Source organism: Drosophila albomicans, chromosome 2R (genome assembly GCF_009650485.2).
Source record: "Drosophila albomicans strain 15112-1751.03 chromosome 2R, ASM965048v2, whole genome shotgun sequence".
In the NCBI taxonomy this organism is placed as follows: Eukaryota; Metazoa; Arthropoda; class Insecta; order Diptera; family Drosophilidae; genus Drosophila; species Drosophila albomicans.
In genome coordinates this window covers 19179277-19206086 of record NC_047631.2, presented here as the reverse complement: position 1 = coordinate 19206086, position 26810 = coordinate 19179277, and the positions used below count along the sequence as shown (strand labels likewise).

The following is a 26810-nucleotide window of genomic DNA, read 5'->3' as shown; positions in this document are numbered from 1 at the left end:
ACACACCAATATACTCTCAAACACTCATGCAAATATCCCCTCAGTACAGCTGGTAACGTTTGTCACCGTCGTTCTAGACTACTTCGACGGGTAACTGTTGAAAATGCAAAACAGAAGTTGTTCAAATTCAAATTTATTTGAAACAAATTTATTAATGCTTATTATCAGATTTGTTATTTATTATTATGTTCTTAACATTATGCAGTTGAGTGTTTGTGTGTGTTGTTTGATTTAAAATCTAGGTGTTCATCAATTTCTTTGTGTAGTGCAACATGATTCTGCATTTATTGATCCCATTGACGAAATTCTGTGCCTTCTGGTGGTTTGACGTCTACCTTTTCTTTTCCGACTTCATTCCAATTGGTGCTCAGAACAGTGCCACCGGATTCAGAGAAGGATTTGTTCATCGCCTTCTGGACCTCCGGTGTGGATGAGTTGTAGATCTTTTTAAATAACTGATTTAAAGCTGCTTCGCCCTTGGCTTCCTTCTCGTCATTCTTCTCTTCCTCACTGACCAAACGATCCCAGTTCTTTACTTGACGCGTCGGTGGCGGAGCATCGGACGTCACATTGCTAGCCTTCTGTTCAAGCGCATCCCAGCGCACTCCGGTTTCTTTGGCCAAAGTGATTTCAACCTTGGACGGAAATGCTTTGTGTGATGAGCGCTCGACAACAATGGGATGGAGCAGTTGAAGCGTCAGTTCATAACCATCTGCAGTCATATGTACTTTTTCGGCATCAATATTTACAGCGTAATTCTTCTCAGTTGCGTTCTTCAAAAGCACGGTTATGACCACCTTTGTCTCGGATTGATACCAATCATAACGCACAGACATTTTGCCTATTATTTTGCAAAAATGTAACGAAGATAGTATAATTTTTAAATATAGATAAATATTTCTGTTCTGTCAGGCTTTGCTTGTGACTGAATGAGGGAAATGTCTAAAAACTAAAAAGCGTTGCCACTTACAACAAAATCAGCTGTTTTGCCAAAATGGCAGCCTCGATTGCCACTTTTACAAAATGTACCATTTTGATTTTGACTTATTAGAAAATGTACCAATTTAAATGAAAGTGCACCAAGAATTATAATATTAATGTATGCATACAGCATGTATGTATTACATACATTAAAAACGTCAATGATACACGTTTTTAAAAAATAATTCAGATTTTACACATCACAGCGCCTCATTTGGTATAAGATACTGGAAATAACAAAAGGTGTGTTTTGTTTGGTATTTATGTAAGCTTTAAAGAACATTACAAAAACCGTTACTCATTTTTTTTTTTAGCATTTTTCATAACAATTTTATTTTATTAGGAGTTCCCATAATTTGTAGTTGAATAATGAAATTGCAAGCTTAAATAAAAATGGATACATCGATAGTGCTATAGAAGTTTCTCCAGTAGAGAATCTCGACCTTTTATATTATTTTTGCGAATTACAATTATTCTTAACAGCAGCGTTCCAGTCATGTGTCCAGAAAGGCATAAAATTAAGCGGACATTTTTCAGAATTTTTTTGTAAGAATTTCTGGATTGTGCAGTATTTTGTAATGGTGTTGTTTAGTACATTTGTCAGTGCAAAGTGGTATAGATTGTAATTGATCTCGCGGTCACACTGTTGTCAAAGGCAAAGACGAGCGAAAGACGATAAATAATTTTTTATTTTTACTTTAATAACCGTGCTCGAAATGAAATTCTATTGTCGAAAAATGTTGGAAAGTGTGTTTGTGTGAAAAAATAGTGTAAACACATTGCCACTGTTGCAGAAATTAAAATTGAAAGAAGCAAATTGCTTGAAAGTATTTCCAATTGGAAATTGTGCAAACAGGGTGTCTGTTTGCGTATGAGTGTGTGTGCTTGTGCTAGTGCCTGTGACTGTGTATGTGCCATCCTTAATTTTTTCGCACATATGTATGTATGTACATACATATGTATGCATGTGTATGTATGTAGCTGAACATTTTTCTCTAATATACCAACAATCGTGAGCGCGCGGACAGACACACAAGGCGAGCGAAGAGAGAGCAGAGCAAGCAGCACGGCGCACAGCCACACAGCCACAGCCACGGTACCCTTGCGAGAAAAGGTAAGTAATTGAGGTGTAATGTAATGTAATGTCCACCGATTTTGCCTGAAGGTCTGGTCTGCGCGTTACGGAATGCTCTTTCAATTCCTTGAACGCTCGCGTCGCGAGTGTCGTCTCTTTGCCCAGCTGGCTCCACTACTAAAGCTGACATTATAATATACTGAATAGAATCACATTCAAATAAGATAAAGCAAAAGGTCTAATTGGATATCAAGTATACGCATTGGTTTCCATTGAATTTGTCATTTCAATAATTTGAAAATCGAGAGATGCAAATGGGTTTCATTACAAATTATTACAAATGTTTTTGCTAGATAGAGCATGTTTATGATGAAAAGCGCTTTTCCAAACCAGTGTGCACTGTCATATTTGGGTCATTCAAGTACTGCGCCTGTCTGTTTGGTTCTTTGCCTGTGTTTGTTCTCTGTGTGTTGCTCCGCTCTTTTGGAACAGAACAGCACAGAAAGAAATGAAGGTGCGCAGCGCTCTCATTCTTTCTCTCGCGCTCTCTTGGTCCGTTGTGCATATAAGTTTTTTTCAAGTGGCATTTTTTTTGTTGATTTAATGGTAATTGTAAATTAACGCACTAGTCGCAATTGTCATATTGTCAAATATACTTGTGCAATTTGCATTTTCTGTCTATTGCTGTTTTGACTGCCTTGCCTGCGTCGTGTGTGTGTATTGTTTGTGCTGGAATTTATGTGTGTGCATCTGTGTGTATGAGAATTTCTCGTGTTCTTATAAAAGTCAGAAAGAGAGCGATGCAGAGAGAGTGGGTGAGTGAGTTAGAGCGAGCGAGAGACAGAGAGTGAGCGCGCTGGGTTAGTAGCAATCGCAATACTGCTTGCTTGCTGTGGCTTGTGGGTGTGTAGTGGGGTGGAGTGGTTGGTTGTGGGTGGTTGCTGTGAGGGAGACGTGATGTGGAGTGGTGCGGGACTGGCGCAGAGGTATTAGGATTGCTTGTTATTCTTTCTTTGTTGTTTTATTTGTGAAAAATATCTGCTACTGCTGCTATGTATGCACTGTCCGAGTGCTTGCTTCTCTGTACGTACGTATGTTTGTGTGTGTGTGTGTGTGCCTGTGTCTGTTTATGAGTTGAAGGTAGTAAATACATAAAAAAAAAATATTTTACTGTATGTATAAGAATAATATGTAATAGCAAATCAAAACTAAGCAACGACAACAGCAACATTGTTAAGGGCAACTTTAATTCAGCTTTATCTCGCAATATCTACATTTGTATGAATGTTTAAATGTAAATGTTCACACATACAACTGCATGTGGCAATGTGAGTGTGTATGTGTGTGTGTGTTTATCTCTTGAACGTTTCATAATTCGCGAGGCGACTTAATTCCAATGCTGACTAACGCAAATTCATCTCAATGCCCGAACGGAAGTGCAACGGATAAGAAGAATATGCGCTGCGCGTTGCTGTTTCCATTAAAATCGCGTTCTGTGCTCTGTGTGTTCCCATTTTTCATCATCAATGCCAAGTCGTCGAGTGGCGACCTTGAAATTCATTTGAGCATTCAGTGTATACGCAATTTCCAGTATGTCAATGACCTAGAGTAACAGTTCTTATAGTCAGTGCTCAGAGTAGAGAGTGGAGAGTGTGGGGAGTGGAGAATAAAGAGTATGCCATCATCTAAATTTCGTTTATATTTTGCAGCACAACAATAACAACAAGCAACAAGAAGGGGGAAGAGCGTTTTGTAACCACCGCAGCTGCAACCACGCGGCGCTGTCGACTTTACTCCTGCCAATAACCAGATCATCATAACAATACACACACACAAACAAGCACATCACATCACATACACACACACACGCACACACAAAACAACAGCACAAAGAAGAAGTGAGGCGAAGCTGAAGCAATCAGCGCAATGTTTACGGGTAAACTGCAGATCAAGGTTTGCGAGGCAAGCGGCCTACGTCCAACAGATTTTCAAAAGCGCCACAATTTAACATTTGGCAAATTGGCCGATGAGCAGCTCATCGATCCCTACGTGTCCATAGATGTCGACGAGAGTCATTTCGGTAATTATCCAAACACTTTACAGCCAAATGTTTTGAAATGGTTGCTAATCTTAACACATCCTCCTTGCAGATCGCTCGACAACAAGACCAAAGACGTTTGATCCGGTATGGAACGAACAGTTCGTCCACGACGTGACCAATGCGCGCAACATCAATTTAACTGTCTTTCATGATGCTGCCCTGCCGCCAGATGATTTTGTCGCCAACTGCATCATACCATTCGAGGATCTCATGCAGAGCGAGTCTGGAGTGCCCGATCTATGGGTACGTTTGACTCACCCGATTTGCCATTTCATTCAGTTTACTAATACTTTATGTTTATTTCTGTGTGACAGATCAACCTAGAGCCACAGGGCAAAATCCATGTCATTATCGAGCTGAAGAGCCGCAATGGTAGGCATGAGAATTATGGTTAGTTCTGTACAATATTTACCTTTGAGCATTGTAACCCTTTCGATTTTATAGATCAAGCCAAGGCCGATGCCGAAGTCGAGCAGACCGTCGCCGTTAACAAGGAGTTCAAAGAACGCGCCGGATTCAATCGACGTCGCGGTGCTATGCGCCGTCGTGTTCATCAGGTAATGCGATATCTTTGATATCTATCAATCGATCACCAAAATGATTAATTACCCATTTTCTTCGACTTCACCTTGTGATAGGTTAATGGTCATAAGTTTATGGCAACATTCTTGCGTCAGCCCACCTTCTGTTCACATTGTCGCGAGTTTATTTGGTGAGTGAAATGCAATTTATTCCAGCATTTACCATGCTGTACTACAAACGTACTCACAGCCAGGCTGTCATCTACAGTACCATCTTTTTTATTTAAGTTGTAATTGATTTTGGAGTTTGATATAATTTACAACAAACCACAAAACATACACACACACGAAACACAACAAAATACACGACACACATCAAAGCATTGGCATAACACTTTATTTTGAATTTATTATTTCTAACTAATATTTAGACACACACACACACACACACACACATCTATTGATTTCGATGTACTTTTATGTATCGTAATCGTAACATACACAACTTTTTGGATTCCCACTACGTATTTTAGCTATCTTATAACGTTTACTTATAAGTTTTTTAAGTTGATCTTTTTGCTCTTATCTAATTTTGAATTAACCAATTTTCACATATCATAATACTTGGAGTTTTCTTGCGCCGTGGGCAACAGTTTTTCACTTGGTTCACTGGGTTGGTCTCGCATCCTCCATACACACACACACACACGTACTCTACTCTACACACAAAAACATATGCTTGACATTCATCTTTTGGTTCCGAGCTGAGGGTCTACTCCATTCTCTATATTTTTTTTCGATTTTGATTTTTTTACGCATATGTACATTCATGCCTACACAATATAAAAAAAAAACTACAATAAAAACACTCATCACTCAGTTATAAAAGAAATATATATGCAATAGCCACGGAATTTCTTGCCTTTTTGCAGGGGAATTGGTAAACAAGGCTATCAATGTCAAGGTATGTGTTCTGCTTAAAATTAAACAAGTAAAAAAGGAATTTCTTCAAGAGACCCAACAGTTTCTCAGAAGACAATTACATAAACAATTAAAAATATTCAAAAACAAAAAAAAAAACTATAACGATATCCATCACCACTTGCATTTGCTCGTTTAATTCGTTCGTTCGTTTGTTTGTTGTTTGTTTTGATGTTGTCCTGTTGTTTCAATTCCGGAAACAAAGCATTTGCCATTGTCCACAATTAGTATTAAGTACATATGCTATATTCAAATATCAAATTGGACTATCATTAGCATAGTTGATTCACTTTATTTTTGTCGTCGTCGCTGCTCTTGATGCTTCTTTTCTGCATTCTGCAAATGTTCATGCACCTAAAGAAAGCACTGCATTGACCATTTTGTTGATGGTTTTGTTCAATACACATGCTACAAAACACACATATTGTAACTATGTTTTACACTGTCTTGTTCCCGTACTAATCGTTAATTGATAAGATTTAATATCGCCAAGCAATTACACTTTCAAAGTAATTCTAAGAGTCGTCTTAAGCTATTTCAAAATTATAAGTGTTACGCTAGAGTTATTATACTTGATTCTTGGGGTTTACAATTTAATTGGTAAAATAATTAAGAATATTATTTAGAAGAAATTATTGGCTATTACAAATAAAGAAATTGTAGTTATTCTTATTGTGACTGGATAAGAAAACATTATTCCGTCTAAAAGATTCAATAAAAGTAAAAAAGGAAACCCGTCTATAACTTTTTAGATAGGCTAATAAATTATTTTGTAAAAGTAGCATAAAAATTTGATTTTTAAAGATTGTCAGAACCAGAACTTTTAACAAATTCAGTAGTTATATTTTTATGGGGCACCTTAGCTAATATTTTAAAACAAAAATAGCTTTTGTTAAATACTCATTTTGCCCAATTTATTTAAGAGTTAAGAGTGATTCAATAATACCCTTATTTTATTAGTAGTTACGAAAGTTTCAGTTGTTAATTAGGTAAGGTGCGCTTTGCAAGGCTTAAACCCTAAATATTTAAGAGTCCAATTAACTTTTGGCACACATATGGTTTGAAGTTTAATTTTGCACGCCACAAAATGCATTTGCACACCGTGTGATTAAACAATTTTTGATGTTCTTCATATGATTAAGCAAACTAATTTGATAATTCGACAATGACGCCAAAATTGAAACAACATACTCGAACACCTCTCACACACACATTATTCTTATTATTATTATTATTGTACGTGATTACAACAAATTAATTACATGAAATGTAAGCTAATATTTAAGTGTGTGTCTAACAGCTGAATGTATTTTGTATACAAAAATTAATTTACTTTCAAAAGGTAGAAATGTAAATATATGCTTAGAACATCAATAGATATTTATACGTACTGCACTGCTGTGATTCGTTAGCTAAGTGAATTGAATTGATTTGAATTTGCCATGCACTTTGCCTTTCGAGCCGTGCGCAGGCTGAGAGAACTTTGATTGACTATGGGAATTAATGTGAGATTCTATTTTGGTTTAATCATTTCTAGTCTGCACATTAGTTGTACATAAAAAGTGCCATCTGTCTGTGGTCTCCAAATGTCCGGGAATGCGTGATGAGGTAAATATTGAGTTTATTTTGCATTCAACCAGAGATTCATTTGCATCTTTCTACTATTGCCAACACAGCAGCAGGCCAAAGTGGAAGTTGTGCCGGCCGGGCAGCGATTTAATGTGAATGTGCCGCATCGTTTTGTGGTGCACAGTTACAAGCGATTCACATTCTGCGATCACTGCGGCTCGCTGCTCTACGGACTGATCAAGCAGGGACTGCAATGCGAGACATGCGGCTTGAACGTTCACAAGCGGTGCCAAAAGAATGTGGCCAACACATGCGGCATCAACACCAAGCAAATGGCCGAGATACTCAGCTCGCTGGGCATCTCACCGGATAAACAGGGCCAGCAGCCGCGACGTTCCAAATACTTGAGTCAACCGGGTGGCGAGGACAATTATGGCGCCTCGCTGGGCGGCGAGGGTGGCGACGCTGCGCCAGGCGCCTCATTTCGCAGTGGCGCACTGTCGGCCGACAGTTTGGCCACATCGACAACCACCTTGACCAGTGGCTACAACAGCAGTAGCTGCATGAGCTTGGCTGTCGGTGGCGGCGATTCGCGTCCTGGCAAATGCTCGCTGCTCGACTTTAACTTTATCAAAGTGCTCGGCAAGGGATCGTTCGGCAAGGTGATGCTGGCTGAGAAGAAAGGCACCGATGAGATTTATGCCATCAAGGTGCTGAAGAAGGATGCCATCATACAGGACGACGATGTGGACTGCACAATGACGGAGAAACGCATACTGGCCTTGGCCGCCAATCATCCGTTCCTTACGGCGTTGCATTCGTGTTTTCAGACACCGGATCGTCTGTTCTTCGTCATGGAGTATGTGAACGGTGGCGATCTGATGTTTCAGATACAAAAGGCGCGTCGTTTCGAGGCAGCACGTGCCGCCTTCTATGCGGCCGAGGTGACGCTAGCGCTGCAGTTTCTGCACACCCATGGTGTCATCTATCGCGATCTGAAGCTGGATAACATACTGCTCGACCAGGAGGGACATTGTAAGCTCGCTGATTTCGGTATGTGCAAGGAGGGCATTATGAACGGCATGCTGACCACGACATTCTGCGGTACACCCGACTACATTGCACCTGAAATTCTAAAAGAGCAGGAGTACGGCGCCTCGGTGGATTGGTGGGCGCTGGGAGTGCTCATGTATGAGATGATGGCCGGTCAGCCGCCATTCGAGGCTGACAATGAGGATGAGCTTTTCGATTCGATTATGCACGACGATGTCCTCTATCCGGTGTGGTTGTCCCGTGAAGCTGTGTCCATATTGAAAGGTGAGTAAAGCATATAAAAGTGATTAGTATATATATTTAATAACATATTTGCGCTTTAGGTTTTCTCACCAAGAATCCTGAACAGCGACTGGGTTGCACCGGAGATGAGAATGAAATACGCAAGCATGCATTCTTCAATAAACTGGACTGGAAGGAACTGGAGAAGCGCAACATAAAGCCACCATTCCGACCTAAAATGGTAAGTATGCCGTCGTAGGTGTTGTTGGGCATCTATTAATTACATTATTTTTTTTATAGAAAAACCCACGTGATGCCAACAATTTCGATGCCGAGTTTACCAAAGAGGAGCCGGTATTAACACCCATTGGCAACGAGGTTATACGTTGCATTAATCAGGACGAATTCGCTGGATTCTCGTTTGTTAATCCCAAGTTTGGGCCAGAGCGCAAGGTGTTCTAAGCCAGAAGAAGAAGAAGGCAACCATTTTGGATGAGTGGACATGCGCTTAACGTTGGCGGGAAAAATGAACCAGCAAACTGGATCAGTCGAAATTTTAAGCACAGGGCAATTTATTTGCCTGGTTTTTAATTAGGTACAGACCTATGCTATTCTCTTAGCCTATTCCTAGCCCTAGCTTATCCCTAGCACTTGAAACTTAAACTTGATGAACTCTGCTTCCGTTGATAATTTTACGAACGCTTTATTGTTGTCTGTTTCCAGTTGTCGTCTTTATCTTTATTTCGTTTTAAGTTATCTGTTGGAATTTACAAAAGCGTAGCTCTAAAATAACAAAAAACAAAAAAAAAAAAGAAAACATAAATCACAAACTAAAATGCAAATGAAAAAGAGAAGCAGAATCAGAAGCTGAGAATTGCAAGTTATATAGTATATACACAATACACACACACACGAAACACACATGTAGGTAGAGAAATGGATTGTATTCTACTGCAAAACTACAACAAATAATCAGAGAACGCGTAGAGATTCCTACATCGTCGTCATCTGCGACCAGTGCCAATAAACAAACAAACTTTACTATAAACTGTAAACATACACACATGCACAAACCAAACAAACAATCAAACACAGACACACACACACAAATAGGAGTTAAAGAATTTTGTTTATTGTTTATATATTTTATTTTTCTATCTGCACTGTCTGTTGTCCGCCAACAACAAAAATGATCCCATCGCTTTTGCTAGTGTTAAATGCTCAAAGCGTCTCGAAGCAAGGCGCCACTTTTGCAGCTTATTACTATTACCCCCTATATAGTATATCCCTTTAACATTATTATTGTATTGATTGCCAAAATAAGCCCCTGATCTAGTCAATGTTATTGCAAATGCTGCGCCATGCTATTTGTTATTAGTTTTTTATTTATTAATGTGTCGAATCTCAAGTTTTCGCACTTAAATGCAGACAACATCGCAACAACAGCGCTATCCCTAAACCAATAGCACTTTCTCCTATGCGAATCTCAAGAGAATGTCACAATAGTCCAACAAAAAGAAAATGAGAAAAAAAAAAAAAAATGTGTACACAGATACAACACACACACACAAAAGAAACACACGAAGAAAATATGAAAAATATTAGCCAAGTTAAAGCGTATTCGAACTCTTGCACAATTTCCTTCTCAAGTATTAAAGCGATATTATTTTAAAATTAACTTATTGTTATACATACAAACATAATATTAATACAACAAAATAAAGCCAAAAATAAATACATACACATACACGAACAAAAACACACACAACACACAAATACATACGTACAATTCATACGGACACAAACTTTTGAGCTAAACAAATGCAGAAATTTAAACAATAAAAACTAAGTGAATGAAACTAAGCTTAGTCATAACAAGAGAACAAAATAAAAAAACCAAAAAAAAAAAAAACAAACAAAACATTTTAAATTCATAAATATATATATATATACATATATATTTTATGGAAGAAAACAAACAAATTATAAATACATTCAAATGCAAAATGTGTTTAGCCCGTAAGTTGGAGAAAGTATAATATGTCAGTAAAGTAACAGTGTAACGATATATTTGTATATGTATGTGTGTATATATATAAATATATATAAAGGAGTACGTAGATGTATTTGAATTATATATATACACATATGTATATGCATAAATAGAATAAAAATATAGTATACTTATGTGGAATAGGCAGTTAAAACTGCTGATGAACAAACCAAGAACAAAAACAAATGAATGCAGAAACCGATGAAGTTTACAATGTATGTAATAATACCAATATTAAACAATTATAATAAATATATATGTGTTGATTTTAAAACCAAAGACTCAAACAACAAATACGATTTGCAAACAAAGATAGCATACAAAACAATAACAATAACAAACTGAAACAAACATTGCAGCAAAAAAAACAGTGCAATGTGGCATCGAAATTTGTTACAACAAGAATAATGAAAATAATGATTTAATGTGTTTGATTGATTTGTATGTCAATCACATTGAATTAAATGGCATTGTCATTTGTTTTTGAATTTTGTTTTAATGTTGATTTGAGAGCAACTATAAAATTGACTTTTTAAAATGTACTACACAATTCTTGTGCTGCATTTACAGGAGCGCAAATCGATTGCCGAATACTAAGTTTGATAAATTTGTATGGAAAAACAAAAACCGCTAAACAAAAATGGCAGTATAGAACAAATTACTAACTGTAAGCAACATTGTTAACTAAACAAATGAAAAAAAAAACATAAAAACATAATGAAACTTTGTATGTAATGATAACAAAACCCAATGTGTAATAATAATAATAATATTAATATTTATGAAATAGCAAGCAGAGCGCTAGCGCTAGTTACCCATTTAAATGTTAACCTCAAGTATTCTCAAAAGCGCATTTTACTAAACCAAAATGAAGACAGGACAAGGTCAAATGCAAACCATATATATGAAAACAAGAAAACCAAAAAAAAAATAAAGGTAAAATTAAAACTAAAAAACAAATGATATATATATACATGTACATGTAAAAAGAAATACGACAATGCCGTTATTTACATACGCATCCAGCCAGCATACATATGTATTTACATTAGTTTATATCTATGAATCGCCTCGCTCGAGGAACAAGCAAACAAAATACAAAATACAAAAAAAATAATTGTTGGTTGTTACCGAACTTGAAAGAAAGGCAGCAGCTGCATCGCATTGTGAAATAAGATACAAACACAAACACAAAAACAAAACAAACAAAATGTAACGCGTAACCTGAATAAAAACTAAAAGCAAAACGTACACAAAAAAGAGTTAAAAACAGAATGTTAGCTGTAAGACCATTTAAAATATTTTCAAATAACCGCCGTCACGGCCAACTGTAGAGCCTAGTTGTTCTAAATTGTAACGCATTGTTTTGTCTGGCTAATTAATTAATGCATTAACAACAACAACAACAACAAATACCATTCGAGTGCACGCTCATCCTACAGCAAACCTCTTTAATATTATCTACATTCATACATACTACCAGGCCGATCCGATCGACGATCAAATTCAAACAGTTTTAAGGCCAACAAACAGCTTTAAGAGTTTTCAAATCAATAACTGGCAATTGCTGTGTCTCATCTTAAGAATTTTGCCATATTAACGTGAGAAAAATAACTTGAATAACTTTCTACAAGCAGAAGAAGTGTGAAGTATTCTATCTCATCACTATTAAGATACTACAATGCATACACAGTCACATGCCACGCCTACAAATACACCTTTTCATGTACCTTCTTCAATTTAGATTCTATAAATAGACAACATTTAAAAGTAAAAACCAAAATATAAAAGAAATTGAAAAGAAATGCAAAAAATTAAATCGTTAACTGATGTAAGACAAACAAAAACGCAGAAAATAGAAACTACTCACTGAAAGAATATTGAACTAAAGAAAAGAACAAAGTATTTAAAACACATAAAATTATATTGAGAAGAAAAACCAAAACGTATAAATAATATTTAAGTTATGTTTAAAGAGAATGGATAAATAAGCTACAAAGAAAAGTCAAAAGTCAACAGTTGATATGTTGTAAAAAAAAAACAAACAAAAAAATGAACTAAGGGAAGACAGTGAGTGTTATTCAAGCAACTAAATAAATGGTAAAAACAAAATGTAAGATGGAAGTGAGGAAAGATAACCAAAGAGAAAACAAAATTACTAAAAATTGATTTATAATTTTAAGTGAACATTTAATGAAGGAAAACTAATTAATAAATAAAGAGGTAACACCTATAAAAAATGTACAAAATTCGCATTTTCAATCACATTTCAAAATGAGGGTTGCGCGCCAACCGCTTGATCTGGCAACGCTAAACATTAAAGCAACCCTGTGCTGTGCACATGGTACTTTAACTAGTTGTAAGAGGAAGAAGCAAAACAAATTTACTCTCAAAACGGCAGCAAGTGTAAATAAGTTTAAAGATAAATTATGCCAAAAGTAAAAACGGAAAAGAAATCTCGCATACACAATGAGGTGCAAAAGCAAGGTAAATTGTTGTTTACAAAAATATTTGAGCAAATTCACCAGCAACAAGTTATTTGACAGGCATTGTGTTCAACAAGGATTTTGGCCAGCATATTTTGAAGAATCCACTGGTTATTACCACAATGCTGGAAAAGGCAGCACTGCGAGCCACCGATGTGGTGCTGGAAATTGGTCCCGGTACTGGTAACATGACTGTGCGCATGCTGGAACGCGCTAAGAAGGTGATTGCTTGTGAAATCGACACACGTCTCGCCGCCGAGTTGCAGAAACGTGTCCAGGCGACGCCACTGCAACCCAAGCTACAGGTGCTTATCGGTGATTTTCTAAAGGCAGAGTTGCCATTCTTTGATCTGTGCATTGCCAACGTGCCGTATCAGATCAGTTCACCGCTGATATTTAAGCTGTTGCTGCATCGTCCACTATTTCGTTGTGCTGTGCTGATGTTTCAGCGAGAATTCGCACAGAGATTGGTAGCCAAGCCAGGTGACAAGCTGTACTGTCGCTTAAGCATCAACACACAACTGCTGGCCCGTGTGGATATGTTGATGAAGGTGGGCAAAAACAATTTCAAGCCACCGCCAAAGGTAGAGTCCAGTGTGGTGCGTTTGGAGCCAAAGAATCCGCCGCCACCAGTCAACTTCACCGAGTGGGATGGCTTGACTCGCATTGCTTTCCTTCGCAAGAACAAAACGCTGGCGGCGACATTCAAAGTAAACTCTGTGATTGAAATGCTGGAGAAGAACTACAAATTGTTCCGATCGCTGAGGAATGAGGTAAGCAAAAAGTTGGTAATAGATTTGGTAATGTGTTTTTAATGATTGATGTTTTTAGCCACTTGAGGAGAACTTTAACATGCAGGAGAAGGTTCTGGCTGTGCTGGAGGAGCAGGGCATGAGCACGACACGTGCGAGATCAATGGACATTGATGAGTTTATGCGCCTGTTGCTGGCTTTCAATGCGGTCGGCATTCATTTCAACTGATGTCTAATTATAGTTATACATTATGCTTAAGAACTTGTTTAATAACTTCACAAAACTTTTGTATGTTAATTTGTTGCATACACAATTACAATAATATTATTGTATTGTTAAGCTCAAAGAGCGCATTTTATTGATAGCGGCAGCGCAATTCTCAACTTGTTCGATACGCTACGATTTCCATTGATCAGTTGCTTGCGAATCTTGTTTAAATACAGTCGCAATTAATTACAAGAAAATGACTAAGTTTCACAAAGTTCACTTGCTGCTACTGCTTGTAATCAATGTGACGTTTACATTGGCTCAACAGCCGGATCCAGCTGTTAAAGAGGGTAGCTATCATCATATCATAATATATTACCATCCCTAATTGATTTCTGCAGCTTGTACGATGTATAAGCGCACGATTTTCGAGGAGCGTGTGGCCATCAGCTTCCTGATTCCCAATGCGCCGGTTACTTGGGAGTCCATTGATCACTGTCAGGGTTCGCGACCTTTGATTGTTGGCGGTCAGCCAGCTGATCCCAAGGAATTTCCCCATATGGCACGACTCGGCAATCGCAACGGCAAGAATGAAACGAACTGGTTCTGTGGCGGCACATTGATTAGCAATCGTCTAGTGCTCACTGCAGCCCACTGTCTCTTCTCCCTAGAGTACGTAACAACAGCTAAACCAATGCCTTTGTAATCTCTCGTTATGTTTTTCACAGTGGTGCGGTGAACGTTGTGCGCTTGGGGGATTTAGACTTTGCCAGCGAAACCGAAGATGCAGAACCCGAGGATTTTGGTGTGCTTAACGCCACCGAACATCCGGGATTTAAGCAATCTGAGTTGTACAACGACATAGCGATTCTGGAGCTGGATCGCGAAGTCAAGTTCAATACCTACAAACATCCTGCTTGTTTGCCCTTTGAGGATGGCAGTCTACAGGATAACTTCATTGCCATTGGCTGGGGTTATCAGAAGTTTGCCGGCAAACCGTCGACCAACCTACTCAAAGTGAATCTCAAGAACTTTGCCGATCGTTGTGAATTGGCCAGAGAGATCGTAGAGCTGCCCAATGGCTTCGATCCGAAGTCGCAGCTTTGTGTTGGCTCCTCTGATCGAAAGGACACCTGCAATGGCGATTCTGGTGGTCCATTGTTGACATATCACAAGGAGTTTCCCTGCATGTATCATGTGATGGGCGTCACCTCGACGGGCATTGACTGTGACACGCCCAATGTGCCCAGTTTGTATACGCAAGTTCATAATTATTTGGACTGGATCAAGCAGCAGTTGGCAGCAACAGCGGCGCGCCACAAATGATGGAATAATATAATCAACAAATATACAATATAATTTGTCATTGAGAATTACAAATACAAAGCAAATATTATTGCTTTTTCTATGCATAGATTATAATTGAGTGTTGGAAACGAGATTTGCATGTGTTATCTACGTATTTAATAGATTTCCTGAAATCGACGCGGCTCAAGTTCGCAGCTCAGTAAACAAATTTAGTTACTTTAATCGCTCTTCGTAATGCAGTTGCTGTTGTCGCTGTCGCTATTGCCGCTGTTTCTGTCGCGGATCTTTGCTCAAGATGCAGACGTTGTCAACTGTAAGCTCTGCTATTGACTAAGTGTTTTATATGGTTTATAAAAGTAAAAATGCCCTCACAGCCTGCACTCGCTACAAGCAACGCGTTTTTGACGTACAGCAGGGCTACAGTTTTCTACTGCCTGGTGCACCAGTCACCTACAAAACGCTCGACACCTGCCGCAAGTACACGCCTCTCATCGTTGGTGGCAAGCCGGCCGAGGCCAAAGAATTCCCTTTCATGGCACGCTTGGGCAATCGGAACAGTAAAAATGAAACGGATTGGTTCTGTGGCGGCACCTTGATCAGCAATCGCCTGGTTCTCACTGCTGCCCATTGTTTCTTCTCGGATAGGTAGAAAATAATGTGTTTGCTCTTGCATATTTCTGATTTGTAAACTCGCTTCTTACAGTGGTGCCATAAATGTGGTGCGCTTGGGCGAACTGGAGTTCAACAACGATAAGGATGACGCACAACCTGAAGACTTTGGTGTACGGAAATCCACCGAACATCCAGCTTACGAATATGGTTTGCTATACAATGACATAGGCATCGTTGAGCTAGATCGCCAAGTCAACTTCAACGTCTATAAAGTGCCCGCTTGTCTGCCCTTTGAGGATGGCAGCCGTCAGGATAGCTTCATCGCCACCGGATGGGGTCACACCACATTTGCAGGTTCAGACTCCAATGTGCTACGCAAAGTGAAGCTAAATGTCTTGGGTAGCGATAGATGTCCCATGAGCGATGATATCATTGAGCTGCCTAATGGCTACAATGCCACTACACAGTTGTGTATTGGTTCCAACGAGCAGAAGGACACATGCAATGGTGACTCTGGTGGCCCGGTGATCATGTATCATTCGGAATATCCCTGTATGTATCATGTGATGGGCGTCACCTCGTTGGGCATTGGTTGCGGCATTCCTAACACGCCCACTTTGTATACGCGCGTGCATTTCTACTTGGATTGGATCAAACAGGAGATGGCTAAAGTTAGCTAAGAACGTTGGAAGTCGTGGCGACGTGATTAAAGATGAATGATTACTCGGAAATGGGGTTTTTATAAAGTAGTTTTGATAGTTAACTTACAGAGCTGTTCAACGCGGCGTATGCGCAACAATTGCTTTAGATGATCATTATTCGATTAAACAGCTGATTCGTCTAGCACTCTCACTCTCTTTCTCTGTTTGCCAAGTTCAAACCAGTCCAGAGCGCAAAGTTGAATTCGCTGTCAAGTTGAAGGCAATTTGTTTTTCCCCAAACCGGTTGCTCAGTCTCCAATTGTGTATTTGGTAAACAAAGTCAAAGCTTAAAGATGTGGTGGGTGCTGCTGCTGCTGATGCCGCTGATGGCATCACAACCAACAATTTTGGCTCAAAACCCAGACATAGTAAACTGTGAGTAGGAAATAAATGGATCGCCTCTGATCCTTTTCATACCTCTGGTATTTTGGATAGCATGCACTCAATACAAAAAGGATGTGTTCGAGGAAGAGGTGGCCTACAGTTTTCTCTTTCCCAATGCACCCATAACCTATGAAACCGTGGACAATTGTCGTCGCTACACGCCGTTGATTGTGGGCGGTCAGCCCGCTGATCCCAAGGAGTTTCCACACATGGCCCGTATTGGTCACTTTGATGGGCAGCAGCAGCACATCGAATGGTTTTGTGGCGGCACATTGATTAGCCACCAATTCGTGCTTACTGCCGCCCATTGCTTCGAGTCCGAGCAGTGAGTGAAATTGTGAACACAACAAAGCATGCGGGAATTAATGAATTTGCTCAATTTTAGGGGCGAGGTGAATGTGGTACGTTTGGGTGACTTGGAATTCGATTCAGAGCAAGATGATGCATTGCCCAAAAATTATGGTGTCCAATATTATTATCAGCATCCCAACTTTAACAGTCCAGAACTCTACAATGACATCGGCTTAATTAAATTATCCGAATCTGTGATATTCGATCGCTACAAGCATCCGGCTTGTTTGCCATTTGAGAGTGGTCAAAAAATTAATGAGTTTATAGCCGTTGGTTGGGGCAGCACCAACTTGGCAGGCAGATCATCGGCGAAATTGTTAAAAGTCAAATTGGATCGCGTTGCAGATGATGTAGGTTTAAAAACAACAAACATATTTACCTTTGTAACATTTCCTTGTATGTTTGCTAGGTGTGTCGCCGCGTTCTTGAGCCCAGTGAAGAGTATCCTACAGGTTTTACGCCCATTAGCCAAATGTGCGTGGGCTCCTCAAAGCCAATGGACACTTGCAATGGCGACTCCGGTGGACCATTACTTGTCTATCATCAGGAATATCCTTGCATGTATCATGTGATGGGCATTACGTCGGCCGGAATTTCTTGTGGTACTCCACACATTCCCAGCGTTTATACTCGTGTACACTACTATTTAGATTGGATCAGGGAAACTATGTCGAACAATCACTAATATAACCGTTCAATGCAAGAAAAGTGCTCGTTATTATTTGAGATTGCAATTTGACGATCTGGCAAGGCTGTGAACAAAACTGGTATTTTAAAATAGCTGCAATATACTTGATGGCAAGAATACTATTATCGTTTCTTACACAAACATTTTGCAGTTTTTTTTGTTTGTATTAGACCATGTTATATTTATTATTATAAATTATATTTATTATAAAAAAATATATATATTATAAATTGTTATTGTTATAATAATTCGCTTTACTTCAGCTATATAAAAATAAATAAATAAAATACCAAGAGCACCACTTTACAGTGACTAAAATCTATTTCGTTACTGCGACTCGCATGTAACGAGCAACCACCACTCAACTATCGTCCATCACTATTGTTGTTTACAAAAAAAAAAAAAAAAAACATTAATTAAAGTTGTGGAAATACAACAAAAATTTACACGCGCGAAAAAAAAAACAACTAGCAAATATAAAATGTAAACTGGGTTAAGCCTGCAAAATAGACCTAACGTGATTTAAGTAGATGGTAAGCGCACTACTGTGCGATTAGAATTCCTTTCGCTTTTCGTGGTGCGTGCGACGCACATTAATACATTACATGTATGTGGAATTGAGTCCGAAATCAAACAACAACAGCATGGAGCCGGATGAACTGCATCAGGCCCAGATGCCCGATGTGGTGCAAACGTATAAGACGCGGGCCAAAGTCAATCCGGCCAAAAAAGATAATGAGAAACGGCGACGCAAGGATGCCATGCGAAAGGTAATTAGCGTGCATGTGCGTACGCATGTTTTGAGTGTGAGTGGCTTTATCAGTGTATGTGTGAGTTGTGACTTGCATGCGATTATTTACATGCGGGAATATAGAAGTGAGTGTGTGTATGTGTGCCTACCTTTAGTACAGGTAGTTTACTAGTCACGAACTAACTACTTTGTAGACAGTTACGGACAACATCATTAGTGGTGCACCTTTACTACATGTGATAGGTAACTGGTTCCAATTGGCTGCAAATATTTCTATGCAAGTGTGTTATTCAGATTGATGATATGCATTTATTGAATTATAGAATTTAAAGAAATTTTAAATTTCAAAATAATTTATAAAATAATGTTTAATTTGTTTATTTATTTAATATTTAATTAAATTAGTGAAATAATAATAATTTATGCATTTGTGTGTTTCCAGGTGTCGCTAATCTTACGCAAATGTGACACTGTGCGCACAGCAGAGGATCGACAATTTCTCGAGAAGCATCCGGATATTGTGAAAACCACGAAGAAACGCAAGGAACGCATCGAGATTTACAAGGAGCGCGTCGTGGAGAAGGAAGATGAACCGCATGTCATTGAAGCCAAGGTGGAGCAGTTGGCCAACATTGTATCGCAAGCCAAACACTTGATCTGTTACACTGGCGCGGGCATCAGCACGGCAGCTTTGATCCCCGACTACCGTGGTAGCCAGGGCATCTGGACCCTGCTGCAGAAGGGCAAGGACATAGGCGAACATGATCTGTCCAGTGCCAATCCCACCTATACGCATATGGCGCTGTACGAGCTGCATCGTCGCCGCCTGCTGCGTCATGTGGTGTCCCAGAACTGCGATGGATTGCATCTGCGTTCGGGGCTGCCGCGTCAATCGCTCTCCGAGATCCACGGCAATATGTACGTGGAGGTGTGCAAGCATTGCAAACCGAATGCCGTATATTGGCGACAGTTCGATGTGACCGAGATGACTGCACGCTATTGTCACAAAACGCATCGGCTGTGTCATCGCTGCTCGGAGCCGCTGTACGACACCATTGTGCATTTCGGCGAGCGAGGGAATGTGAAGTGGCCCCTCAATTGGGATGGTGCGACACAGCATGCGGAGCGAGCGGATGTTATACTCTGTTTGGGTTCTAGTCTCAAGGTGTTGAAGAAATACACATGGCTGTGGCAGATGGACAAACCAGCGCGTCAGCGTGCCAAGATCTGTGTGGTGAATCTGCAGTGGACGCCGAAGGATAGCATAGCGAGTATTAAGATCAATGGCAAGTGCGACAATGTGATGGCGCAACTGATGCGTGTGCTCAACATTACGGTGCCCGTGTACAGCAAGGAGAAGGATCCCATCTTTGCTCATGCCACTCTGCTAATGCCCGAGGAGCTGCACACGTTGACGCAGCCGTTGCTGAAAACTGCCGACGAGGAGGAGGCGGGGGATACACAATCCTGCACCACTACCACCGAGGAGACGCAGGATTCGATTATATCTGGCGATAGCTATAGTGATCTGCCCATTGGCAAAGGTCCGCGCATACGCACGCCCATCAAGAATGGTCATCGCATCAAGACGAATCTGGAGATGCGGCAAAAGTTTGCGAGAAACGTGGCAGAGATGCCGCAGCCAGAGACTGAAGTGCAGCTAAAGACAGAGGAGATGGAAACTGAAGTGAAAACAGATATCAAAGTGGAGACTGAATCGCTGCCGCCTTGTGAGCTGAAAGAGGAACCAAAAGAGGAACAGCAGCTGCCTGAAACTAGTCTGACAGAGAACTGCATCAAGCAGGAGGAGGCAGAAGCGCTGCCTAAGCTGGAGCTGCTGACGCCCAAGAAAGAAGAGCCACCCGGCGAACTGACCAATGGTCAGGATCACAAGCTGGCTCCCATGGAGCTGCCCAAACTAGTCGCCATACAACAGAAACCCAGTCTGTGCCTGCTGCCCGTGGAGTTGCGCCTAGAGGCGCGTCTGGAGCCCACTGTGGGCAGCTTGGCACCCGTGCAGCTGCCACCGCTGGTGCCGATTGGTGCGCCACTCTACACACCCTTTGTGCAGCCCCAGACACAAAATGGACTGCCACCAGCACTGCAAGCACTTAATCTACAAAGCGATAGCGCCACCTGTTCAGCAGAATCCAACACTGACTACGACGAAGATGAGGAGGAGGAGGAGACGGAGGAGCAGTGTGATATGGCGCAAATGGATTTGCTGCGACGACGGCACAGCGATGGCGATCATGAGCTGCTCCTGCAACTGCCCAGCTGGTATGATGCCAAGTATGCGTACTCGGGACTACACAGCATTCTGATACCGCCACCATCGGATCTCAACATCTGGAACACGCAAGTGGTGCCGAACTTTGCCATGAATCGTTCGGCGGCCGGTTGTGAGTTCTGCTTTGATCGCTATGCGGAGCTCGACTGTCAGTTCTACAGTCGCTGGCATCTCAACCAGCGCAAGCATAAGAAACGAGCGCGCAGCGGACGCTTTGTGGTCTGCGAATGCTGTCCGACCAGCGACGATGGGGATGACTACGATGAGAACATCTCGTTGGCGCACATTGCGGCCGCCGAGACAGCGAAACGGCGACTCCAGCTGAGCCACAGTTTTCCACGCAAGCTGGCACGAACTCAGGCTGGATGGTATGGCAAGGGCTATAAGAAGGGACGCAAGCGGAGATAGATGCGATTCCAGAGATTCCAGCCCCCTCCTCGAATCCATTTCGAGGCTGATGCAGTTCGCCAATTTAATAGTATTGTAGCTGTAAGCCTAGTATTAATTGTAGTTTGTAGTGTCGTCGCTCGCATTAACTGTTTAATTGTGTAATTTTAATATTATTTGTATGAAATGTGCTTACAACATCACTGAACACATTCGATCGGAGAGTATTCTATATATAGATTTATATATATTGTACATGTTTGTCCAATTGGTCCAATTTAGTTTGTAAGTTGTGTGTAATTCGATCATTCTATTTTTTGACAAAATCGTTTTAAAAAATGTGGTTCAAGCACGTTTGTATTTCTATTTTTTTGTAATCTTGTCAGGAAGTTTTTTTTATTTGATGTCATGCAAAATACATATAACTTATAGGAAAAAAAACTTGGTTTGTGTTTATACTTAATTTATTTAAAATACAATTTATATGCTTTATAATTTCATTAACTTAAACATATAATATTGCTATTCTAGTTTTTAGTTTTGCCTTCGTATAAGTGTGTGTGTGTGTTGTTTTTTCTGTGGTTTCGAAGAGATTCAACTTGCAACAACAAAAAAAGTGAACACAACGGACAAGAGTTGTCAGTGTGTGTGTGTAAGTGTGCTGGGTGTGTGTTGGTTGTGGGTGGTGTGCTTATCAACAGAAGGAGACTTTACAAAACACCTAAGCAATAATTCAAAAAAGAAGGACAAAACATTTAAATGGGAAAACAGATAGAAAGAAATAAATGATTGACTGTAAACTTAAGCTGCGGTGGCAAAAGGCCCAAAAATACAATAATAATAATAATTAATAGCATAAATAAGCAAGTTTACGCACAGAAAATACACTAAAAAGAAATAATTCGTGTAAATAGCTAAAAAAAAAGAAATAATTCTTGTAAAAAGCTGCCCAGGACGCAATATCAACAAAATGGTGTATACCAAAGTAGTGTAGAAAAAACCCCGAAAACATACATAATAGATAGTTAAGATAGATAGATAGTATACATATGGCCAAGAGCACACTAATAATAATATGATTTTGGCTGAGATATGAAGAAGAAATAAGTTAAGCGCGCGCTTAGAGCACACAACAAATTCAGAACTAATGGGAACGTAGCTGTGGAGGGAAGGAATCGTAGGAGTGCTGGAAAGGAATGGTTGGTTGGTTATCATCATCAACATCATCTTAGGCAAGGAAGCTGCGAAAGCTGCAGCTGGTTAGGCCACATAAATGAACATATTGATGTCGTCGTCATCCCGTCGCATATACTTGTGCTCGATGAGCCACTCGAGCTGCTCCTTGATCATCTTCTTTGATGGCAGGAACATGTTCTTCAGTATATCGATAAGCTCCGCCTGTCAACAAAATAAGGAATATGTTAATTTTTTGCAAATATACATAGATAAAGAAAAAATTGACTCACCTGCAGCGCTGCATTGTTCATGCGTTTGCGCACCTTCATGATCTTAATGATGGCTTCCTGGGTGCGCAATATGCGCAGCTGCACGATGGACTGATTGTCCTCCTGCTGTGAGCGCTCTGTGCTCAGCTGCAGGCGACCAATAAGATTCAGCTGCAGATGAGAGAAGGATGTCAAATTAATTCCGATTAAATAAGCAAATATTAATGGTTTAGAAGGGATAAGGGCAATAAGCACTAAATAGCATAGGTAACAATCAAAGGCTAATCTATTGAATTTCTTTAAAATGTTGAAGCTATTGAATATGAATATTGTTGAAGCTACATATGTATAAAGCGTTTAAAAGCTTGTTAAATTGTTGTTAAATTTAAGTAATTTTTGCTCTGCGCCTTTGTGATGTTTGTCAGGAATTTTTGCAAATCATCCATCATATATAAAGCGTTCTTTGTTCTGACTGACTTACTAATTCACTGACTGATTCAACTTGAACTATTTGACAAGGGACTATTAAGGGAGAGAAAAGATAAACATAACATTCATGAAATAAAAAACAGTCAACATATGCAAGCTACTCCTGGTAAGCTAACAATTTCAGAATTTGTAGTCCAAAAACTTAAAATAAATAATAATAATAATAAAAACTTAAATATTTATATCTAAATGCAAAGCTAGAATTGCTGCTGTCTGGTTTCTTATATTTCTCACCTTGCCACGTCGCTGAGATTTGCCATTCTTGACAATGGCAAACTCCTGATTGATATAGAACATGGTGTTCTCAGCAAAATCTTTGGGTGAACCAATGGCCGTTGGCTCCATGAGCAGTATCTGCTTCTTGATTTTCGGAAAGGCGACCAGCGACCACAGCGTGCGTCTCAGCTCAGGATCTGTGGGGAAAAACCATGATTAAACCATTTTCATAAATAGTTTAGGAATGTTTAAAAGTTACCTGGCAGCTCTGTGGCCAGACGTAGATTCTCATAGGAGATCTTATCGTGCTGCCTTTGGTTCCAGGCAAAGAGCACAGCCATTTGAAAAGTGGTCACATCAAGATCATAGCGACCAAAATTGTTAACGAACGTGATGGTGCCGTTGCTCATGTGATGATACCATTGCAGTTTGCGGCCGGAATGCTTCTTCTTGTAGAACTCCTCCACATCGGGTATGTAGTCCTCCAGTTCGATGGGCAACGACACCGAGACACGCTCCGAACATCGCGCCCAGGCGCCCGCATTGAGTATTTTAATATTGATGGCATCGTGCCGACTTATCGAATTACGGAATTGAGTATTTAGATCTTCACTGACCTGTTTTGGGAATTAGGCAACGAGTTATAAGAAATTGTAGATAAAACAGATTTAAAACGCACCTTAATGTCCTGGAACATGCGCGCTAGTCGATTGACATAGTCAGCTGGCATGCCCACCTCGCGTAGCCACTCGACAATGTCCTCCTCCTTTTCACTGTCCGCACTCGTGCCGAGAATCAAGCTGCAAGAATAAAAAATGTTTAATTAAAGCGCTTTTTAAGCAAATTCTAATCAACTTACCGTCGCGTTAAGTGCACCTTGTGGTAGCGCATAAAGACATCCTTGTTGTTCACATACTTGAGCACGAGCAGCACATCCCGCAGACGCGCATCGATCTGTTCGCTCGTCAATCTTTTGCTGAGCGGCGTACGACGCAACAGCATGTCACAATAGTTGGCCAAGAGCTCGGGGCATTTGCTTTCGGGCGCCGTGTATTTGACGCCACGATTCGCAATGCTTGTGGGCAGCTCCATTTTGAACACACTGGTGTCGTTGACCACCATCTTGAAGGCAATGTCGCGGGCAGTGAGGAAGCGCGGATCATCGTTGAAGGCATTGCGCACCAGATCGCTGAACTTGTTAAACAACTCCAGCAGCCGTTCCACATACTTCTCCGAGTCCTGTGTGATAATCTCCGATGCCGACTGCATGTCCGCCAAACCCGCGGACTTAATGTGCCTTTGCAGATCCCCCATCATTGCCTCGACACCCTCGCCATCTAGCACACGATCCATAAGGCGAAACATTAGATTCAAACGATCCGTTTCATAGTCCCGTATCAGCGCTGGACACTCTGCTATTATTGAATTCAAGTGATCCACAATCAGGACTTTCACCAGCCGACATGTGAGTATATTAAAGCTGCTGGGCTCCAAATAGCGCTTCGCTCGCACCTCCTCCTCTCGCAGCTTCGCATCTGCGTATTTCATGTAAGCCAGCACTCCATTTTCCTGCTGCTGCTCCGTGGACTTCAAGCGATAGAAATCGGCTGTGGCCTTTAGGTATGCCTTCTCAAAGTGCTCGCGATATATCTCCAGTTTGTCCTCAGCATTTGATGACAGATTCACATAGCTTTCACGCACTCCCACCACCAGCTGAGCATCGTAAGCGTCGCCGTTGCGCTCGGCGTGCACAATCTTCATGGCCGACTCCTGCAGACGATCCTTAATGTCGTGAAAGATGTGCTTGTTCCATGAGTCCAGCATTAGCTTGCGCACCGGACTATCCTCGGTAATGCCCTTCTTGGAGCTGGACGCGGCACTAGCCGAATTACTTGCTGCACTTGTAGTGCTGGAGGCGCCTCCAGACGATGATGTGGCGGCCGCTGCTGCTGCCGATGTGGAGGCTTTTGTGGAGGAACTGCTGGAGGATGCTGCCTGATTGCTGGACGAAGAGCCGCCAGCAGCAGCAGCTGCATTCGATGTGGACGCGGCGGATGTGGACGAACCGGATCCCGAGGCCGAACCCGATCCTGATGGCGGCTTCACTTGCGGCGACTGTTCCAGCTGGCGGAAGGGCAGTGGCAGGTAATTGGACTGTGTGAAGAATTTCCGCCATTCCACAATGTAGGTGGCCAATAGCGCCTGTTCGCCCCGTTGCGCCTGCACTTTGGATTGCGCTTGCACAATGAACTCAACGATGTCCTGCTGCAAGCCATCGTAAATTTTGGCGGCACCCTTCTCGTCCCACAAGCATACGAAATGGACGCCAAAGAAAAGATCCTGCCATTCGCGTTGCGACACCGTCTCCTGGCGCAGCAGCTTGAGCACAATTTTCCTTTTCTCAGGCCATACTTCGTCGAAGATGTCGCGGTCCCGTTTGCCTATCGCCCGCAGCATTGTGTCGTGTGTTGATCGCAATCTCTTTGTCTCTGTCTCTGCCCGCCACCACCTTTGTTGCGTTCTCAACAATTATGGCAATTATAGATATAAAACCAAAGCAACACAAAAATTTATTGTGATCAACGCTATTCGCTCTCCGCCTATAAGCGGCCGATTACCGATTTTTCAGACCGATTTATTGTTGTGAAAATGCGATAGCACGCAATAACAGTGCATTAACAGAACCATAACAAAGCACAGCTGTTATTTAACACTATCGATTATTAATTTTTCAATATTACTTATATAAAAGTAAAATATTAATTATATTTGAGTCCAATATACTGAGAAAAGTAATTTATTTTGCTAATAATTGCTTATACACGCTGGGAGCTTTCGACCTGTAGTCATAGTGGCCTGCAAGTGCGATGACAATTTAAAACATATCGCATGTTACGCTTTCGATATGTTAAAATTTGTAGCATACTTGCAATAATGTAACGTTTAATGGTGACTGGCAATTTGAGTCAGTGTGGCCATAATTTGGATTATTATTTATATATTTTCGAAATTGGATTTTTGACAGAAGTAATCCCCAAAAATCGGAAACAAATAGCTAAGTGGAAGTTATACCACTTACACACATTATTCGATAAATTTTAAATACAAATTACGGCCAGTAATCATGGAGGCTAGTATATTTAGCATATTTATGTATTTTGTGAAATCTCAATTGCGGTCAGCCTG

General features: G+C 40.6%; 8 protein-coding genes across 14 annotated transcripts; 6 read left to right on the top strand and 2 right to left on the bottom strand.

The window, feature by feature from the left end:
• Positions 1 to 253: 253 nt before the first annotated feature.
• Positions 254 to 948, bottom strand: LOC117576826 (protein SGT1 homolog). The gene has a single exon (XM_034261900.2). It carries the CDS (start codon positions 834 to 836, stop codon positions 285 to 287), a length of 552 nt encoding a protein of 183 aa, XP_034117791.1. The 5' UTR covers positions 837 to 948; the 3' UTR covers positions 254 to 284.
• Positions 949 to 1620: 672 nt separating this feature from the next.
• On the top strand, positions 1621 to 11491 carry LOC117576807 (protein kinase C). 7 transcript variants are annotated; one of them, XM_034261871.2, is made up of 11 exons: positions 1621 to 2095; positions 3766 to 4136; positions 4207 to 4400; positions 4472 to 4529; positions 4602 to 4714; positions 4796 to 4869; positions 5611 to 5642; positions 7197 to 7267; positions 7336 to 8545; positions 8605 to 8744; positions 8804 to 11491. In XM_034261871.2, exons 2-11 carry the CDS (start codon positions 3983 to 3985, stop codon positions 8963 to 8965), a joined length of 2208 nt encoding a protein of 735 aa, XP_034117762.1. In that variant the 5' UTR covers positions 1621 to 2095; positions 3766 to 3982; the 3' UTR covers positions 8966 to 11491. The 7 variants fall into 7 exon arrangements, with proteins under 7 accessions (XP_034117762.1, XP_034117761.1, XP_034117760.1 ...); XM_034261870.2 differs by having other exon boundaries at positions 7327 to 8545; XM_034261869.2 differs by having other exon boundaries at positions 4472 to 4547.
• A 1410-nt stretch (positions 11492 to 12901) lies between these two features.
• LOC117576824 (probable dimethyladenosine transferase) lies at positions 12902 to 14023 on the top strand. The gene is made up of 3 exons (XM_034261896.2): positions 12902 to 13043; positions 13103 to 13815; positions 13874 to 14023. Exons 1-3 carry the CDS (start codon positions 12986 to 12988, stop codon positions 14021 to 14023), a joined length of 921 nt encoding a protein of 306 aa, XP_034117787.1. The 5' UTR covers positions 12902 to 12985.
• A 209-nt stretch (positions 14024 to 14232) lies between these two features.
• LOC117576816 (venom protease-like) lies at positions 14233 to 15416 on the top strand. The gene is made up of 3 exons (XM_034261886.2): positions 14233 to 14352; positions 14404 to 14674; positions 14731 to 15416. The coding sequence occupies exons 1-3, from the start codon at positions 14259 to 14261 to the stop codon at positions 15326 to 15328; spliced, it is 963 nt and encodes a 320-aa protein (XP_034117777.1). The 5' UTR covers positions 14233 to 14258; the 3' UTR covers positions 15329 to 15416.
• Positions 15417 to 15443: 27 nt separating this feature from the next.
• On the top strand, positions 15444 to 16768 carry LOC117576823 (venom protease-like). Its single transcript, XM_034261895.2, has 3 exons — positions 15444 to 15623; positions 15685 to 15955; positions 16014 to 16768. The coding sequence occupies exons 1-3, from the start codon at positions 15545 to 15547 to the stop codon at positions 16600 to 16602; spliced, it is 939 nt and encodes a 312-aa protein (XP_034117786.2). The 5' UTR covers positions 15444 to 15544; the 3' UTR covers positions 16603 to 16768.
• Positions 16769 to 16818: 50 nt separating this feature from the next.
• LOC117576822 (serine protease snake) lies at positions 16819 to 18166 on the top strand. Its single transcript, XM_034261894.2, has 4 exons — positions 16819 to 16998; positions 17059 to 17332; positions 17393 to 17708; positions 17768 to 18166. Exons 1-4 carry the CDS (start codon positions 16917 to 16919, stop codon positions 18041 to 18043), a joined length of 948 nt encoding a protein of 315 aa, XP_034117785.1. The 5' UTR covers positions 16819 to 16916; the 3' UTR covers positions 18044 to 18166.
• Positions 18167 to 18439: 273 nt separating this feature from the next.
• LOC117576806 (NAD-dependent protein deacetylase Sirt7) lies at positions 18440 to 21862 on the top strand. Its single transcript, XM_034261866.2, has 2 exons — positions 18440 to 18816; positions 19240 to 21862. The coding sequence occupies exons 1-2, from the start codon at positions 18652 to 18654 to the stop codon at positions 21493 to 21495; spliced, it is 2421 nt and encodes an 806-aa protein (XP_034117757.2). The 5' UTR covers positions 18440 to 18651; the 3' UTR covers positions 21496 to 21862.
• A 45-nt stretch (positions 21863 to 21907) lies between these two features.
• On the bottom strand, positions 21908 to 26254 carry LOC117576804 (cullin-5). Its single transcript, XM_034261864.2, has 6 exons — positions 24484 to 26254; positions 24304 to 24424; positions 23884 to 24241; positions 23643 to 23821; positions 22941 to 23090; positions 21908 to 22872 (listed from the first exon to the last, which is right to left on the bottom strand). Exons 1-6 carry the CDS (start codon positions 26079 to 26081, stop codon positions 22735 to 22737), a joined length of 2544 nt encoding a protein of 847 aa, XP_034117755.2. The 5' UTR covers positions 26082 to 26254; the 3' UTR covers positions 21908 to 22734.
• Positions 26255 to 26810: the final 556 nt, after the last annotated feature.

Bases quoted from the DNA above. Each gene is read 5' to 3' on its own strand.
- LOC117576826 (XM_034261900.2), bottom strand. From the start codon at position 836: ATGTCTGTGCGTTATGATTGGTATCAATCCGAGACAAAGGTGGTCATA.
- LOC117576807 (XM_034261867.2), top strand. From the start codon at position 3,983: ATGTTTACGGGTAAACTGCAGATCAAGGTTTGCGAGGCAAGCGGCCTA. The intron at 4,548-4,601 runs GTTAGTTCTGTA...TCGATTTTATAG, and splicing joins TGGTAGGCATGAGAATTATG to ATCAAGCCAAGGCCGATGCC. The intron at 8,546-8,604 runs GTGAGTAAAGCA...TTTGCGCTTTAG, and splicing joins AGCTGTGTCCATATTGAAAG to GTTTTCTCACCAAGAATCCT.
- LOC117576824 (XM_034261896.2), top strand. From the start codon at position 12,986: ATGCCAAAAGTAAAAACGGAAAAGAAATCTCGCATACACAATGAGGTG. The intron at 13,044-13,102 runs GTAAATTGTTGT...GTTATTTGACAG, and splicing joins CAATGAGGTGCAAAAGCAAG to GCATTGTGTTCAACAAGGAT. The intron at 13,816-13,873 runs GTAAGCAAAAAG...TGATGTTTTTAG, and splicing joins TCCGATCGCTGAGGAATGAG to CCACTTGAGGAGAACTTTAA.
- LOC117576816 (XM_034261886.2), top strand. From the start codon at position 14,259: ATGACTAAGTTTCACAAAGTTCACTTGCTGCTACTGCTTGTAATCAAT. The intron at 14,353-14,403 runs GTAGCTATCATC...TGATTTCTGCAG, and splicing joins GGATCCAGCTGTTAAAGAGG to CTTGTACGATGTATAAGCGC. The intron at 14,675-14,730 runs GTACGTAACAAC...TGTTTTTCACAG, and splicing joins CACTGTCTCTTCTCCCTAGA to TGGTGCGGTGAACGTTGTGC.
- LOC117576823 (XM_034261895.2), top strand. From the start codon at position 15,545: ATGCAGTTGCTGTTGTCGCTGTCGCTATTGCCGCTGTTTCTGTCGCGG. The intron at 15,624-15,684 runs GTAAGCTCTGCT...ATGCCCTCACAG, and splicing joins AGATGCAGACGTTGTCAACT to CCTGCACTCGCTACAAGCAA. The intron at 15,956-16,013 runs GTAGAAAATAAT...CGCTTCTTACAG, and splicing joins CATTGTTTCTTCTCGGATAG to TGGTGCCATAAATGTGGTGC.
- LOC117576822 (XM_034261894.2), top strand. From the start codon at position 16,917: ATGTGGTGGGTGCTGCTGCTGCTGATGCCGCTGATGGCATCACAACCA. The intron at 17,333-17,392 runs GTGAGTGAAATT...GCTCAATTTTAG, and splicing joins CATTGCTTCGAGTCCGAGCA to GGGCGAGGTGAATGTGGTAC. The intron at 17,709-17,767 runs GTAGGTTTAAAA...TATGTTTGCTAG, and splicing joins TGGATCGCGTTGCAGATGAT to GTGTGTCGCCGCGTTCTTGA.
- LOC117576806 (XM_034261866.2), top strand. From the start codon at position 18,652: ATGTATGTGGAATTGAGTCCGAAATCAAACAACAACAGCATGGAGCCG. The intron at 18,817-19,239 runs GTAATTAGCGTG...GTGTGTTTCCAG, and splicing joins GCAAGGATGCCATGCGAAAG to GTGTCGCTAATCTTACGCAA.
- LOC117576804 (XM_034261864.2), bottom strand. From the start codon at position 26,081: ATGCTGCGGGCGATAGGCAAACGGGACCGCGACATCTTCGACGAAGTA. The intron at 24,242-24,303 runs GTGCGTTTTAAA...TTCCCAAAACAG, and splicing joins GCATGTTCCAGGACATTAAG to GTCAGTGAAGATCTAAATAC. The intron at 23,822-23,883 runs GTAACTTTTAAA...TTTTCCCCACAG, and splicing joins TCTGGCCACAGAGCTGCCAG to ATCCTGAGCTGAGACGCACG.